General features: G+C 38.3%; 1 protein-coding gene across 1 annotated transcript in view; it reads right to left on the bottom strand.

Moving 5' to 3' along the window:
• LOC124616790 (gamma-tubulin complex component 6) overlaps positions 1-18,563 on the bottom strand; it is a 254,299-nt gene that overhangs the window by 162,207 nt on the left and 73,529 nt on the right. Inside the window, exons 4-7 of the mRNA XM_047145205.1 lie at positions 11,682-11,902; positions 8,977-9,085; positions 5,443-5,639; positions 2,547-2,703 (exon numbers count right to left, since the gene is read on the bottom strand). Of these exons, the coding sequence (XP_047001161.1) occupies positions 2,547-2,703; positions 5,443-5,639; positions 8,977-9,085; positions 11,682-11,902 (684 nt within the window). The remainder of the gene's footprint in view (positions 1-2,546; positions 2,704-5,442; positions 5,640-8,976; positions 9,086-11,681; positions 11,903-18,563) is intronic.

The following is an 18,563-nucleotide window of genomic DNA, read 5'->3' as shown; positions in this document are numbered from 1 at the left end:
TTGTTACACAGCAGTATTGTATTACTGCCAAGGATTATGTGATCATTTTCGCTGATAGGTCTAGCCTGTGGTAAAATATTTGTTCCTCAACGGTGATGATATGTACATAGGTGAAGGGCTGCTGTTCACACAGCCTGCTTTGTTCAGGTTTAGTTTTGTGAGCCCATGGATGAATGGCTGATCTACCTTGGTTCCACAGTCATCGCACCACAGTATTTTTGAGCCATGGTCTACTTTGGAGAGAATGGTGCATGATCACTATCCACCTCCATCATTATTATGTGAACTTGCCACTATTTGGAAGGAAGAATGGTACTAGATGACCTTGAAAACCATACAAAACTTGTATTTATCCATTCTGAGAGACTATGGTTTGAATACCAAGTTTGATGGTTCTGCAGAGAGAGGCTTGCACAGAATACACCAGCAAAACGACAACAAGAGCAACAAAAACAATGAATCACGGTGGACAAATTTCAAATTAAAGCAGTCCACCAACAAGCAGCAGCTTTATTGCTGTTGCTCAGTACGTTGATGTACACTGATCAGCCAGAAGACAATGACCAATGACCTACCACCAATGTAAACCCATGCAGGCAATAGTAGCGTCACTTGACCAGGAATGAAAGCTAGTCAACGCACGACAGTGTATGTAGAGGCAGTGAGCGTATTGTAAATGTTTAGAATGGGGAAGGTGAGCAGTCTATCTGAGTTTGACTGAAGGTATATTGTGACGGGCTTGAGGCTTAAGACAAGCATTTTGGAAGCTGGGCATCTTGTTGGGTGTTTGAGGAGTGCTATGGAGAGTGTCTTCAACACATGGCAAAGCCAAGGTGAACCCATGTCCCGATGTCGTGGGGTTGGTTTGCTGCTCCTTATTACAGAAGTCAGATGTCATAGGCTGGACAGATTGGTAAAACTGGACAGGCAGTGAACTATGGGGGAACCAACATCAGACCTTAATGCTAGACAGAGTACAAGTGTGTCTGAACACAAAGTGCACCGAACTCTCCTAACGATGGGCCTCCATAGCTGATGACCCATTCATGTGCCAATGTTAACACCACAACATCAGCAACTATGACAGAAATGGGCACACGAACATCAGCACTGGACAGAGGTGCACTGGCAGAGCACTGCATAATCTGCTGAATTCCAATACCTTCCCCATCATAATTAGGGGAAGGAGCGTATCATCTTCCAGGGGAACAGCTCCTTGACACCTGTAATGCAAGACAAAGACAAGCTGGCGGTGGTTCCATCATGCTCTGGGGAACATTCATGTGGGCATCCATGGGTCCAGTGGAGCTCTTGCAAGGTACCATAATGGCCAGAGAGTATCGTACACTGGTTGCAGACCATGTACATCCTTTCAAGACCATCATGTTTCCTGATGACAGTGGCATCTTAAACATGAAAATGCACTGTGTTAGAAGGCCAGAAGCATGATGGAATGGTTCGAGGAACACAGTGATGAGTTCCAATTGATGTGCTGGCCACCCAATTCACCAGATCTGAGCCCAATCAAAACACATCTGTGATGTGACTGAACATGGCATCAGGGCTCATCACCCCCCACCAGCCCATCCCCTCCCTGGAATTTGGTGACTTGTGTGTGCAGGTGTGGTGCCAACTCCCTTCAGCAACCTATTGAGGCCTCACTGCATCCATGCCATGGCTTGTCACCACTATTATCTGTGCCGAAGGTGGACATACCGGCTATTAGGTTGGTGATCATAATGGTCTGGTTGATCAGTGTATAATTAGGAAACTGTTATTCATCCACTGTTTTCACTGTTTCACTGACATTAAAGTACTAAAAAGCTGTTGACTTCTCGCTGTGTATTTTTACTCGCATTCTTAAACTCCTGATTTAATCAGCTTTAGTTTCTTATGTAGTTTTCACTCAGGATAAGATAGATATTACCTTTCTTCTAACCCTTTTCAGTATACATACATGTTTTTATATCTGTTGAATGTAACTTAATGAACATTTATCTTGAAAAGTGAGATTCCTGCACGACAATATAAAATATGGCTGTATTAATAGAAATAAGCCACAACAAGAGTACTCCTGTGTAACATATATAATCAAGTTTTCCATATACTTGCGTTTCATCTTGATTCCTTTGAAGCTAAATTAGGGTTTTACAAATGCATGCAAGATCCTTCCATATTCTTATGTAAGCTACATCAAACGTTGCATTCACTACAATGACATCATGCTGGGATCTTCGGTAGTTTTATTTTGAGTAAAATCTATTACATGTAAGTACCCACAATGAGCTAATACAATTTTGTTACAGCTCACTGTCCATCCCTCGAATACTGGACACCCACTTCTTCCACATTCTTGAAATGATGTTGGATTCTGCAGAATACTTCACATTCCTAGACAAATGTTTCTGAGATTTCTTTACTACAGGCAATGAATAAAGCTCTGAAGGCAGACAACATAACATGTGACACAATGTTTTGAAAACAAATCACATATAATGAAACTACATGCAGAGTAAAGTTTGGGAGTAATAAGGGCTGCACCATACCTTATTATAAGGGAATGTATCACTAGCAACTCCATCCAGAAGATACCGAATATCAGCCAGCAACTGATCCTTTTGCAGCACTTTCAAGTGGGATGCGCCAGGTGCAACAACAGTACGCCTTCTTACAGCCTGCTGTCTCATATGCAGCACCCACAGCCTGTGTTATAAAACACACGGTAGAGAGCGAGAGAGAGAGAGAGAGAGAGAGAGAGAGAGCATATGTGTGTGTGTGTGTGTGTGTGTGTGTGTGTGTGTGTGTGGTGGGAGCATACTTGTTCATCAAGAAATGCAAATAAAAAGATATAGTAATGTAATAAATTCTCAAATTTCAAAAAGACACTATATCACCATCAAGAATTGCAATTGAAATAATGATGACCAGAAATAGCAGCAGTTCATGATAAAAAGAACTGAGTACCACAGTTCCATTTTGAAATGCTGAAATTAAGCACACTAAACAACATAAAAATTGGCTGGCAGAAATAGCAGTCAAGTTGAACTCATACACTGATAGGTGCAAATGTAATGTAACATACGTTTTCCAGTTAACACTGTAGATGTCAATAAGAGGCAAAATTGCTTATATATTATGAAAAAAATGATCCTCTCAATATTATAGACTGGGTTCTAGAGGGCACAAAAAATTAAATTTTCTGAAGATGTAGCAAAAAGTTCATTATGGTGGTGTGTTACAGGTTTATTCTAGGTTAGATTGCATTTATCTTTCAGTGTGGCAGATACATTCTTTTGTTTCAACTATTACACAAGTCTGCACTACAGCATGAAACAAATATCCTTCATATGAATCAAACAATGGAAAATTCAGGATGGAATGTAACAATATTAGAGAAGGAAAGTTGCTACTCACCACATACCGGAGATGCTGAGTCGCGATAGGCACAACAAAAAGATTCACACAATTATGGCTTTTGGCCAGTAATGCCTTTGTCAGTAATAGACACACACACACACACACACACACACACACACACACACACACACACACACACACAAATGCAACTTGCACACACGTCTGCAGTCTCAGACAACTGAAACCACACCAGTTTCAGAGACTGCAGATGTGTGTGCAAGTTGCGTTTGTGTGAGTGTGTGTGTGTGCACATGTGTGTGTCTATTGCTGACAAGGCCCTTAATGGCCAAAGCTATAATTTGTGAATCCTATCGCGACTCAGCATCTCCACTATATGGTGAGTAGCAACTTTCCTTCTCTAATATCCTTCATATGGCATCATACAGTTAATAATCCACAATAGATGTGATTGTATATTGGCTAGAAATCAAACTGGGAGAGTTTTAGCAGTGAAAATAATAAAACTGAGGGCAACCTGTAAACTTATTGTATGCAACTTCAGACAGTAGCCCATCTATATGGTATGGATCTGATGTGGAGCTTGTGACTTCTGAAAAGTATTGGATGTATAATTACTGACTGTGTAGGATCTTGGAAGGCCTGCAATCACCACAGCAGTTGACTTCCATTGCTACAGAGATCATTGCTATTCTAGAACATTCTAGAATGTTGCACAATTTGACAACTGCAGCAACTGTCAGGCGTTATTGACAATGTGGTTGGGATTTCACACAGGTTTTGGTAAGCACAGAGGAGAGTCAGTGATGGAACCTTGCTAAGAGCAGACCTACATCTTCTGAGTATGCAGGAGACAGATAATGATTTCAGTGAGTTCTATTTAACTGTCAAGGATGGTGTTTTATTTTTCATTTGACCTCTGAGCTTGTTTAGATACATACTCATGAAGTCTCAAGTGACCGATTAATAATGTGACAATTACTGAGGAGAAAACAGATGAGACAAGTATTAGAACAGATGTTACACAATGGTGCTACTTGTCACTAAAGCTTTTCAATACTTAGGACAAGGAGAAGAGATGTAGATGATTGTGCGGAGTGGGCAACAATCAGAGAAAGTACTACAATTTATGATTAAGATGGTTCTAAAAGTGGAAAAACCCTTATGGAATAGGATAAATGCACTAAAAAAACTAAGTGCTGAGAATCAGCAAAATTTAAGGTTCTGCCAAAGTATTATTGAAAGGAAATCTCGTCGGAAAAAAAAAATTTTTAGGTACTTTGCAAATTTGTTGGCTGAAAATAAAAGCTGTGTTGAGGAAATAAGAAGTGGAATACCTAGAGGGAGGGGGGTGGAGAGGGGAAAGGGGGAGGGGGGGCGCGGGAAGTTTTGAAACGATGGAAATTTTGTTAGCAGCAAAAAGAATTTCAAAAAGTCTAAGAAATGCATTCAAAAGTTTTTTTCTGGAGTGTAGAGCTATAAGGCAATGAATCATGGACAGTAAAAGAAAAAATGGAAAATGCTTGAATACTTTAGAAATGTGACTGCCGAGAAAATGCTTAGAGTGGAATGAAGCAATAAAATGAGGAACAATGAAATATTTGGAAAAAAAAGTAGGAGAGGAAAGATTAGTGGAAATGATAATACTGAGGAAAACATTTTAGATAGGACACTTATTGTGAAGAAACTGCCTAGTCTGAAGAGTTGTCAAAGGAAAGATTGGACAGCATCCAGTTCATACCTACTGCAATACAGATTTACCAAAGAAGAAACAATGTAATATGCTATGTTATGCATGGCAGTATAGGAGAGGCAATGAAACCTGAGAATTGTTCCCTTGAATGACAGAACTTTACTGATGTCATAAATATATGCTAAACCTGTGCAGTAATGTAAAACAGCAAAAGAACCACTATCAAAGCAATGAGTGGAAATAAAAGCTTATCCTGCACGGTGGGTCACATATCATTATGATACAACACATGGATGGAAAGCTTGAAACAAAATGAAGTAGTTAACAATCTGAAGCAAAATGCTACAAGTATTTTTAAAAATGCCCATTAATACCTGTGAATTGCTTCTGGTTTTTCACTTAAGAATGGCTTTTCAAGTGGAGGCAGACGTGATCCATATGCCTCCCAAGTTCTATGGTTTACCCGAGCTAAGATCTCTTGATCACTTGGTGCATGATGGTCATGAAAATCACACTCAGGAGAGGCATTGGCATGCTCTGCTGCTGGTGTCCCATACCCTTCATCTGGAGTCTAGCATTTCAAAACAAAAACAGAGGAATATATTATAGGAGTCAATTATAAGCAAATTTACATTTTTTATGCCACTGCCAAAAGAAAGCACAAGTCACCAACAGTTAATAAAGACAATGAATTTTTTTAGTTGTAAAAATATGTTGCACCTGCATCTAATAGAGAACCCATAATATATGATATAGTACAGCAGAGACTCATCAAATGTAGAGTAGTCTATGTTGAAACACAAATAATCAATACAGTCAACAAAAATATTTTTTTCCTCATAGACTTCAGTTTGGAAGATACTCCTGCAGGGAGAAATGGTCTGATTGTTAGCATCATCAGTGGGAGATAATTAGCAATATGCTTCATAAGAAAAATTTGTTTTAAGTATGTAATAATGATTTTGCTTGTTCACATTTGACAGTATTTTGCTCATTTCATATCAGTTCACTACCTGAGTTGTTCAAATGCCTCATAAAGATATGACTATAAGCCATTTTATCAATAAATCTTTCTCAACCATAAATCAAAACTGGTAATATGCACTGGTTGTAATCTTCACTTACAGACACAACAGAAGCTTTATTTTCAAAACCCTAATTTACAAAAAGCCCACCAGGTCATATACACTCTTCTGTTAATTTATTTCACTGTCCATATAGTCACTGTTTTAATTGACCCAGCAACAAAAAAGTCAACAATTGGATTTATGAGCTTGTACTTACTTTGTACAATTTTATTTTTAATGTGTTGATTATACACTGAAGCGCCAAAGGAACTGGTAGAGGCATACGTATGCAGATACAGAGATACGTAAACAGGCAGCATATGGCACTATAGTTGGTAATGCCTATATAAGACCACAAGCACCTGGCACAGTTGTTAGATCAGTTACTGCTGCTATGGCAGGTTATCAAGATTTAAGTGAGTCTGAATGTTGTGTTGTAGTTGGCCTATGAGCATCTCTGAGATAGTGATGAAGTGAGGATTTTCCCGTACGACCATTTCATGAGTGTATTGTGAATATCAGGAATCAAGTAAAACATCAAATCTCCAACATTGCTGCAGCCAGAAAAAGATCCTGTAAGATGAACGGGACCAATGACAACTGAAGAGAATCTTTCAATTTGACAGAAGTGCAACCCTTCCACAAATCCCTGCAGATTTCTGTGCTGGACTATCAACAAGTGTCAGCATGCGAACCAGTCAACAAAACATCATTGATGTGGGCTTTCAGAACATGACACAGAGCTTTACGCCTTGCCTGGGCCCATCATCACCAACACTGGATTGTTGATGGCTGGAAACATGTTGCCTGGTTGGGCAAGTTTCATTTCAAATTGTATTGAGTGGATGAACGTGTACGAGTATGGAGACAACCTCATGACTCCATGGACCCTGCATGTCAGCAGAGAACTGTTCAAGCTGGTGAAGGCTCTGTAATGGTGTGGGACGTGTGCAGTTGGAGTGAAATGGAATGCTTAATACATCTAGATATGACTCTGACAGATGACACATATGTAAACATCCTGTGTGATCACCTGCATCCATTCATATCCATTATGCATTCCAACAGACTTGAGTAATTCCAGCAGGACTATACGACACCCCACACATCCAGAATTGCTACAGACTGGGTCCAGGAACACTCTTCTGAGTTTAAACACTTTCACTGGCCACCAAACTCCACAGAAATGAACATTATTGAGCATATCTGGGATGCCTTGCAAAGTGGTGTTTAGAAGAGATCTCCATCCCCTCATACTCTTACAGATTTATGAACAGTTCTGCACGATTTGTGGTGTCAGTTCCCTCCAGCACTACTTCAGACAGTAGCTGAGTCTAGGCCACATCGTTTTGCCTCACTTCTGTGTGCTCGCAGGTTCCCTACACGATATTAGGCAGATGTACCAGTTTCTTTGGCTTTTCAGTTTACATTATTTTAGTCTTCTTATAACTGATTTTCTGACCTACATTAAAAGATGCTCTATGGATTTCTTCTATTTGCTGTTTAAGTTTATCTGCACTAGAAGCAAACAATACAAGGTCATCAATAAATGTAATTAGAGAAAAAACATACAAAACAAAGTAACAAAATAAAAATATCAAAAACAGATGCACACACCAACAATAACTAGAGAATTCTAATACAGATGGTACATAGAAAAATGTAGCAATACTGGTAATGGAAGAAAAAGGATAAATTTATGGTGAAGACAGTGTCAATAGGATCACGTGCAGGGCGAGAGCCAAGCACATGCTGGAAAGACAGTTTCCATCTTTAAAAGCATTTTTGTTAGGAAAGAATGTTGCAATGGCCCCAGTGCTGTAACAAGCACCCATGTCTTTGCTGCTATGTTGCACACCACACTTAGTAATAAGATATGAGGTGTTGCTTGTGAAGTAATTTTGAGGTTGTTAATCTTGCTGATGGTCTGGTGGGTACACTGGCAATATAATGCAAACTTTTACACATGTGGGCAGGCACACTGTAAATATGGAAAGGAAGAAGGAAAATCAAGTTGTTAGAGACACCACAAACTCAGACTGTGGAAGGATTGGAAACGAAGTCAGGCACGTCCTTTCCTAAGGAACCATCCTGGACTGCATCTTAGGCAATTTAGGAAAACTACAGAAAATCTAAATCTTGATGGCCAGACAGGATTTTGAACCATCACCCTTTCATAGGCAAGTTCAGTGTTTAGCCATAGGGCCACATCACTCAGTGCTATAAACATGAAAGAAATTATTGGAAAAAAACACTTTTTCTTTTCCAAAAGGGGCCGTATTTACATTCATTCCTTGTAAAATTTATCGAATGAAGAGACATGATATGGACCTGTGAATTCCTTGCTCAATGGCCAAGTCAGCTACCCAGCTTTCATTGAACATTGAACAATCACTTGGAATTTCACTAGCACAATATTTTAACATGTACCAACACTGCTGGTAAATAAACATGTTCCACTTTTGGCTATAACTTTGTCGACAGCTACCACTTCTGCTCATCTGCCAGGCATTAAATGCTCATTCACTTTGGACATTTTACAGTCTCAAAGTACCTGGTATATCCACCAGCAGTATTGGATAACTAAGTGACTCTTTGTCCCTTTAAATCCAGCAAAACATAACTGAAAATTATATTAAGATGTGTACATGTACAATGAAACGTGTGAACAAGTAAAATGCAACAATGCCAAAACATAGCTGAAAAATACATTAAGATGTATTACATGTAAGATGAAATTTGTGAACAAGCAAAATTCAACTACTTTACATTGTTTAATATACTGAATTTTAATCCAAATTTCGTAAGATAACTGTTTGAAATAATACAGCAAAAACTTACCCTATCTTGTTCTTTACTTGCTTTTGGAATACACAGTTCTTTTGGGCTTTTTACCTCTGGGAAGTCTGGAATATCATATGGTAAAACACCTTCACCTTGTGCAGTTCCACTGAAACACATACAAATTACATTATTCAGCACATAACAGATTTAAATGGGATCCTAACATGAAAGCATAGTCACCAAGGGTGCCTATAACCGGGGGCAAGGGGGGCCACAGCTCCATCCCAGCTCATTGAGAAAGGAAAAAATTGTGTAGCCAGGTGCTTTTCTTTCAAGAAAATGATATGTAGGTTTTTAACAGGGTCAGAACTGGAACTTTTCTAAGGCTACTTAGAAGTCGCCTTCCATCCTCAAAAATATTAGAAATACTCTATACCCCAACATCAAGGCCCCCCCCCCCCCCCTGCTCCAATAAACTACTGTATGGGTGTCATTGATAGTCACTGTCACTGATGCATAAAATTTGCTGTTCTATAACCAAGAACATTACATGTGCACAGGTATGTGCTTTTCTTGTTACTTCTTTTGGGTGACCGAACGAGGTGGTGCAGTGGTTAGCACACTGGACTTGCATTCAGGAGGATAACAGTTCAAACCCATATCTGGCCATCCAGATTTAGGTTTTCCATGGTTTCCCTACATTGCTCCAGGCAAACGCCAGGATGGTTCCTTCCAAAGGGCATGGCTGATTTCCTTCCCCATCCTTGCCACAATCTGAAAACACTTCGATGTCGACAGGACATTAAACTCAATCTTCCTTCCTTTCCCTTCTCTTGGGTGAGACAAAATATGTTGCTTGTGGGGAAAAAAATTATATTTATGAGTAATGACTACTACAACTTAAAGACACACAGTCTCCTAACAAACATAACATCATGTTTTTCATTTGGAGCAAGGAAAAACATTCTGTCTTATAACCGGGACATGCATATCATTTATCAATGTTGAGTACAAAAGCCGGCCAGAGTGGCCGAGTGGTTCTAGGCGCTACAGTCTGGAAGCGCGCGACTGCTACAGTCGCAGGTTCGAATCCTGCCTCGGGCATGGATGTGTGTGATGTCGTTAGGTTTAAGTAGTTCTAAGTTCTGGGGGAGTGATGACCTCAGAAGTTAAGTCCCATAGTGCTCAGAGCCATTTTCAGTACATAGGGTAAATATGACTTCAGATGAAGAGAAAGGGGAAGACATATGAAGCCAAAATGAACAACACTTTCATCTTCTTACTTTGAATTATCAGCCACCCATGACCTTACATTATAGCCTGTTACAGAATTTCAATCTTTGCTATTATTTGGCTTTAGCCTACTGTTTTCTGTTTTAGACCTGCACTCTATTTATCCTTTCCATCAGAGGAAAAAATTGAGGCATTTAATTTTTCCATCTGATACACAAGCTATATTTATACACTTTTTCATCTTCTAAGGACTTTACACATCTTCAACTTAACCTTACAGTTACCCAACAAAGTCAAAATCTGTACCTTATCTGAATTGAAGATGTGTAGGATATACTCAGTTTTCTCTGCAGCTCCATCCACAGTTCTTTCAGCTCTGTAATTGTGTGTGGAGTTCATGATTTTAAAACGACAGATAGTCATAGCAAAAGGACAGCCACAGTTTGTTGTTGCATTGCAACTTTGTTGTTTCTTTAATTCTTTCTAAAAAGAAAATTAATGTTTGACTATTTTCTTCATTGCACTGTCATGAGTCATGTCAGGTTCCAGAAGTTTCAGATTCTGGTAGCTTTCAATTGAAGCCAAAAGTGCATTTTTACTTCTTTTTTTCCATGTAGGTCACGATGACAACAACCTGATGTTCAGGTAACTGGCGAGATCACGAATGTGCAAACTGTGTGATTACTGGAGGGCACTGCATATTTTATAGTCATGAAAAACAAGTCTCTTGCACAGGCAAATCGCCTGCTTGAAATGCGCGGTAGTAACTGGTATTTGTACAGTTTATCACTCAAACATGATGTCATATGTGATAAAAAGCACAGTTAAACCGAAACTGTGTAGGACCCCTCAAGTTTTCTTCAATTTTCTACTGCCAAATCATCACTCCTAAGAGCTAATAAAGGTTATTAAGATGATAACCACATACTGAATTTCACTGCCAGGTAACACACAAAAAAATCTTATGAAAGTATTTTATACTATGGTAGTTTTAGCTAACAAGATGGGAAAATAGTATCAACACAAGTGATTTACAAACAAAAATTTGTTTCTTTTTTTCTCTGTTTTATTACTGAATGTGTCTCGGTTATGACTTCTAAAAAGTGTATGAGTTACAAGAGATCAGATTGTAGTACAAGCAGACACCAGAATCTGAGAATGCTAATGATGAAATAGAAGTAATAATTGTATTTGCAACACTATAACTGAAACTGAAAGAACAGAAATCAAAATAAAAGCTTACAAAAATTTGAATATTCCAAATTCATTAAGGCTACTTGCTGATGTATTACCTACAGGTTTTTGTCTCAGGGTCTTTGGCTGATATTTGTTTAATGATTTTAAGAAAAAAATCGGCTGCAAATCCTGAGACAAAAACCAAGAAGCAGTATGTCATTTGAATATTTGTCATAGATCTTGAACTCACAGGACTCTTTCAAGCAAATTCAAGAGGATATGTTTGTTATGTTGCTTCAGATATCAATATTTCATCAGACAGCAATAAGGAACAAAATTATGTTAAATGATACCTTTGATAATCAATCTGGAAGAACTTGCTGAGTCCTGTACCTAGTGGCTCAGAAAAAGGGTACCATCCTCCTGGTGGTAAATAAGGACATTCAGTTCCATACACAGTTGAAACAAACTTCTCAACAGGTGGCAGGATAAACAGTTGAGGGCCATACTGTGGATATGCATTTGGATACCGTTTTGAAAATTCAGCATCTAATTGACCTGGTTTGAAACTGACCTATGGAAAAAAAATGTAAAAATTTGAGAATCATATGACTTATTAAATTCACCTGCTAGGAGAAACATTGCTGAAAGCTTTGGTTGGCTAATATGTCAATTTAGAATAAAGATAATTACACAAAATACATTTTTAGTTCACTTCATGCAATGGCTATGATATACGTCATCCTGCTTCACATTATGAGCATGCAACAATAAGTCAGAAGAAAACTGACACTTAAAACCATATAAAAAACAACAAAGTGTTACTTCTTTACATATCAGCCAAGAAAATACAAGCTGACAGTAATGGGCAAATTATTATTTGTCTGGCATCAGTGGCATCTGGGCTGTTGCAGAACAAGAAGTTTGTACTAAAGACGATCCACAGCCAGTGAAGAAGGCTGTCAAGACCATCGTGACCGGTTGTGCTTGGAAATCACATAACAGTTTTTCTTTTGGGCCATTCTGAGATTGCAAACTGTAAGGCCCAAGGGATGATAAATAAGAGCACATGTATCAAGATTCTCAAAACTTCTCAAAGTATTTCTCATATAGTATGCTCCATGAGATTCTCGGGAATATAACCACATTTCTGACATCAAAATCCTTAGAAATTTGAGTGTCTGATAACAACTGGCTCAAATTCTTGTAGGATGGATCAGTAGGCTGAGTCATAAATGGAGGCATGGGTTTTTGTACACAGCAATTAGCATATTTGCAATATGGTAAGCCTGCAGTTTCAAACAACACACGGAAAACTCATTCATTTCATCTGAGCTTTCTCATTTGTTTGGAATCAGCAGAAGAGAGCTGTACTAATTTTAGTATGTGTGGTGCATACTGATGGGAAGAAAGGGGAAATCATGGGCCTGAGAATATTCCACAGGTGTCCCAGATATTAAAGTGCAATTTGGTATTTGTTATCAGTATAATAGTTTTGAAATGCAAAATACAACATTTGTAGTACTATGAAATATTTCAAGGCAATGAGGCATCAACAAGTAGCTCTTGTTTTTTGTCGGCTACTAGTGCAGATATGATTAATAATGACAACACATATTTCACTTTCTGGGAGTGAGAGTTTTCTTTTACGTACATTAGGCTGCAACATTTTGATTATGTCACCATAAGTATGGCATGAATTAGACTTATTTTATTTGTTATAATCTCATATATTACTCGCCTACTTGCCTGCTTCTGCTCTGACAATAATACGTATTTGGACAGACAGATATTTCAGCTTTGGAACTTGTTTAGGACACAAATTGTGGTGTGAACAAAGACATGCACCACAGACTGTAGAGTCTGTAGTATTTGTTTTACATTTGAAAATGGAATATTGTGTTGAGTAAAATAAAACTTTAAGCATTAAACTTACAAAGAAGAAGAAGAAAAAAAGTGTTGTGGCACTAAGGCAAATTGACATTGATGGTTGTCTGGGGATGAATTATTGTGACAGTAACAACAGAGAGAGAATGCCGAATTCCAAAATTGTGACTTGTTTATAAAAAAAAGGCACAAAAAGAAGATAAAAAGAACAACTTAGGGTATAATGTTTCATACTAAGTGTCGTCATAAACACGTGCCTTCTCTCTTCTGTGCAAGTTCTCTTTTGAGAACATTTATTAATTGATTCTATCAGTTTCAACTTCTACACTGCTGACATTCTTCCCCAGACTTCTGGAAGTATCATCATCATACTCATTTTTATTTGGAATATGATTGCTTTTTGTGCATCATTCTAAGATGGTCCCCAAATTTTCTACATGTGTAAATCAAAAGACAGGAGTGCCTTCAGCTGTTTTGGAGTGTTTGTACAAGAACAACAATAAAGAAATCGTAGCAGAGGTCTTAGTACCACTGGTCTATATGAAGATAAGAAAGCTATCAATCAGCTGACTGCTTACTTGCACAAATCCAACTCACATGACAAATATCAAGATAACTGACGAATTGAAACATGTCATGGACAACGACAAGCCCACAATATTGACATTAATAGACCTCATCAGACGTTTGCCTCCAGAGCTGAGTGGTCAGTGTGCACAGCTGCCATGCAGAGGACCCAGAATCGATTCTCGATACTGCCAAGGATTTTTCTCGGTGAGAGGACTGGAACAGAGTGCTCTCAGCCTCATGCTGCCAATTGAGGAGCTACTTGACCAAGCACTAGCAGGCCGATGGTCTGAGCTGGGTGAATGACAGTTTGTATTCAGTGGTCAGATGGATGCAAAACACAAGACTTAAAATTAAAAGCAAAGGAGTGCCAAATAATTTCAGTATCCCTTCACAAATTAATTAGTTCTGAATTTAGCAAACAACTACCTCCTATTTTCCTCAATGGTATCCAGATACCATAACAGAAAACAGTGAAGAAGTTTGGATAACTCTGAATGAGCAGCCCAGCTGGGTAGAAAATACCATCACCACATTCAGAAATATTTCTGCTCACCTCTATGCCCTCCAAAAGATCCAGAACATATTTCGAAATGGGGTGGGACATAAAATTGTGAAAATTCTACACAGCTAGTACTAACTATGAATGTTTGTGTATATTACATTTGCAACATGCATATATTTGACCATATTAGTGCTTAATAAGCACAGTTAGTATGGTTGGAATATGGTTGGGACAGATAAGTTATTTGACTACCATAAGCCACATCTACATCATCAACTACTAAGTGTGTATGCACCCCAGTACGTCATATCAGAGATTAAGTATATATCATTTCATCAGTATTGTAACACAAGGTTTCATTCATCTACTGTCTGCCTCTGGAACAAGCTACCTTGCACTCCGTGCACAATTCATTGTTCTGTCACACTTAGGAAAAAGCTTAAGTATTTCCTCCTGTCAATCTCATTACTATTTCCCAAAAATTAACTTACGTGGCCAGTTTCCAACTATCAACTAGTAAAGTAAATGCTCCCATCTTCTCCTTGTCATACTTCTTTCTCTTTCATTTCTCAGTCAGGTATGCACCTTTCTTTTCCCCTCTCTTCATTACTAGCGAGATGTGTGCCCGATTCCTGTCCAACTTCTTATGTAACTGCAATGATACACTAACTTATTTTTGTGCTTTATGGTTGAAGTTATGGTCTGGAGCTCCTGCTGTGCTAAGTGTAAGTTAAAAAGATGTAGATTTACTGCTTTCATTAAGAGTTATCTATATGATCTAATGTTATTTCTTACAGACTACATGATAAAAATTGTTCTGTTTATTGCTGCTTCTTTTTTATCTTAACTTTTTATGATTTCAAATTAAAATTTTAGAGAAAAGATAAATCATAGACTAATTCAACTGACAAGCGTATACGGTATAATTCATTGGAAAACAATGAAGAGTATTTGTTTCTGAATACCATCAAAATTGTGTTTAGTTCTATGTAATTTTTTCTTGTAAATAAACTGTTATTTCCATATTACCTTAGACATTCTGGCAGATCAACTAAAAATGTGTCTGTTTAAAGCCACATATCGATATGAGCAACTGCAGCGAGTGGACTGTTCATTCTGTTTGCCTAACTACTATGTTTTGACCAGGGAAAGCTACAGTCAGTCAATAGCAAATTAGCCGAAGCTTTAGACTTAATCCAATATCTGCACTTCTAGGGTATAGTTCTTACATTAACAATAATTTGTTTGCAGACATAGTTGAGAGAGAGCAGCACAGTCCATCATTTCTTGAGGTGCTTTATTAGATTCTCATTAATTTGCTTATTTTTCTCAAGAAACTTGAGTGAGACAAATTTCCATTCCCACAGTGCATCTTTACAAGGTCTATTTTTCATTTCTATCTCCAGATCAGCTAGAAATGATTCTCTCACTCATTATTGCATGATGACTGATGCTCTGATGTCTAGATTTCTACTCACTTTACAGAGAGAGATTTGGGGTTAAATCTGCCAGTTCATTTCCTACAATTTCACAACGCAATAGTACCAATTGGAGGTTGATACTCTTGAATAGTAACAATATCATAAGAAGGAAAGTTGCTATTCACCATATAGCGGAGATGCTAAGTCGCAGCTAGGCACAACAAAAAGACTTCCACAATTAAAACTTTCGGCCATTGGCCTTCGTCAACAATACACACACACACACACACACACACACACACACACACACACACACACACTCTCACACAAATGCAACTCACACATATGACTGCAGTCTCAGGCAATTGAAACCACACATCTGCGCTATATGGTGAGCAGCAACTTTCCTTCTCATAATGTTATTCATCTAACTCTGACACATTTCCTGTCCTGAAGCGTGTCATCATTGCCTGGAGTCATTATATAGTTTGAGATTGATAATATGGCTATCTATGAGTAACTTAAAATTACTGCCTTGGTAAATGACAATAATCTGCAGGTAAGTTGAGTCAGAACAGTTGCTATGGCACTTATCTTTCCATCAAGAGATGTTTGTCCATTCCTAGTCTGAAATATCCTGTGAATAGTTGGCAGTATGTTCCAACCCCAGTGATTAGATTCTTATCTGAGACCCCTAGGTTGGATTTTCACCAGACATGTAAAAGACTGGATTAATCCCATAAGGGATAGAGCGCTGTGGATTAGGCTGCAAGTATTCATCCACATGTCATCAGTGTCAAATGTCACATGATCTCACCAATCCATGACGTGATACTAGAAACTGTGGCAGCTAGGAATTTTGACTTGACATGTTAAAATTACTCAATCCATCAACAGAACAAATTTCAGACAGACCTTATACATTTTTGGTACAGCTCACAATAAATCAGCATCCAATATCCTTTTGAGCCAACACTGATGCTGCAGTTACTGTGATTAACATGCAGCAGTATTGACTCTCCATTATCATCACATATGAACTATCATTTAATGCCCTACAGCAAGCAAAGTATTTCGATGAAGCAGCTGATTAAAGTAGAAGCAAAATACGAGCAAGTAGTTAGTGAAATCTCTGTTTTAGTGGTGGCACAAATAGAAGTGGCAAATATACTTTTACAGTGTTTAGTATTCACTATCCAAGACTGTAAATCTGATTAAACAAATTATTCTTTTAATAGACTCTTGAGAATTGTGCAAAAAGTTTGAATCATTGTTTACACGCATTATAATGGGTGCTAAGAATTGCAATGTCCTTATCACCATGAAGCCTACACCAGCAACCAAATTACATAAGTTATGTTAACGTTTATTGCAATTAATCTATGAAAAAAGAGCTAGATAATGGTGAGAGTTCGGTCCATAATAGATTCATGAAGACCATAAGAATTCAAAATTAGCAACAGCAACAATTTTGAAAGATAAATTTGGCTGATGCTTATTTATGGCTAGCACTAGCCAGAGAGTAATTAAACACAATGGTTGTCAACACAGCTTATGGCTTGTACAAGTATCTATGCCTTGTAAGTGGTGCGCAAGCTCATCAGAAATCTTTCAAAGGTAATTGTAGCAATTCACAGTAGCCATTTTAGTGTCATGGTAACTACTTTGACAACATTACTGTAACAGGCCTGGGTGTATAACATTAGAAAACATTACCTAGTCACCTGCAAGAAGGCTTAAACTGTAAACTTTACAAATTTAAATGTACTGAAAGAGAAATACATTTTCTAAGCACTCTACTTGGTGCTACATGCACAAGACACACAGAAAAGCATATAGCCATTGTCTCGTCCAAAGAATCTCCCACACTTTCAGACATTCCTAGGGAAATTTAACTATTACGCAAAATTCATTCTTGATACAGCAGAAATTTCAATAAGTCATGCCACTAGGGTGTCCCTCTCATGGCCTGGCGTATTTGGGCATGTACTCTATACGCTTAAGCACAAGTAACACTCAGCACCTTTGCCTGGCAACATACACTCCTGTGAAAATGACGGTAGCACTGCTTATTTATCTCAGTATAAGTTAGGTGCTGTGCTAGCCCACTGAACAATCCATGTCTTTTGGTTCTGAAACATGAACAGCAGTTCAAAAGAATCATTCTAAGAGTGAAAAAGATGTGTTAGGCATGGTATATGCCATAAAAAGTTTTCATATTTACCTATACCTCGCAAAGTTTCACTTCACTGCAGATCACAAGCTACTTCAACACTATTTGGTCAAAGACACAACATTTCTGAAAAGCATCTCAAAGGCTGCAGGAGTGGGCATTTTTTGCAAGTTGCTAGCACTAAAAGCCACAAATGACAACACACCATCCGACTTACGTATGAGGCTGGACCCAACCTATCATAAACATGATGATTATGTTTTTAATTCCATACAGAGCCATAGGAAACAGTGGAAGACTTTCCAGTGACATCAAAGAATGTTGCCCAATCCACTCACAATGACAGAGTTTTGGCCTCATAATGTTTACTGGCCAGGTGTTGCCAGGTACATTGAAAAGCTAGTAAAAAATTGCACTGAATGTAATGAACAGTACAGGTCTCTTAGGCACCTTATTTTTCATAATCAACACCCAACAGCATGTGTGGATGTGCGCGCGCGCGCACACACACACACAGATATATACATATGTATGACTGCATACAAATCAACTTTGCTGAATCATTCTTTCCATGCAGTTAGTATAGTGGTGGCAGTGGTGGTGTTGGTGGTGGTGGTGGCGGCGGCGGCGATGGTGGTGGTAAGAGTCAGGACAATAACCAAAATTCTGTCAATTTAGAGTC

The sequence above is a fragment of the Schistocerca americana genome, chromosome 5 (genome assembly GCF_021461395.2).
Source record: "Schistocerca americana isolate TAMUIC-IGC-003095 chromosome 5, iqSchAmer2.1, whole genome shotgun sequence".
NCBI classification, from domain to species: Eukaryota; Metazoa; Arthropoda; class Insecta; order Orthoptera; family Acrididae; genus Schistocerca; species Schistocerca americana.
Note: the sequence above shows the minus strand (reverse complement) of the source record. Positions and strands in the feature narration are given on the sequence as shown.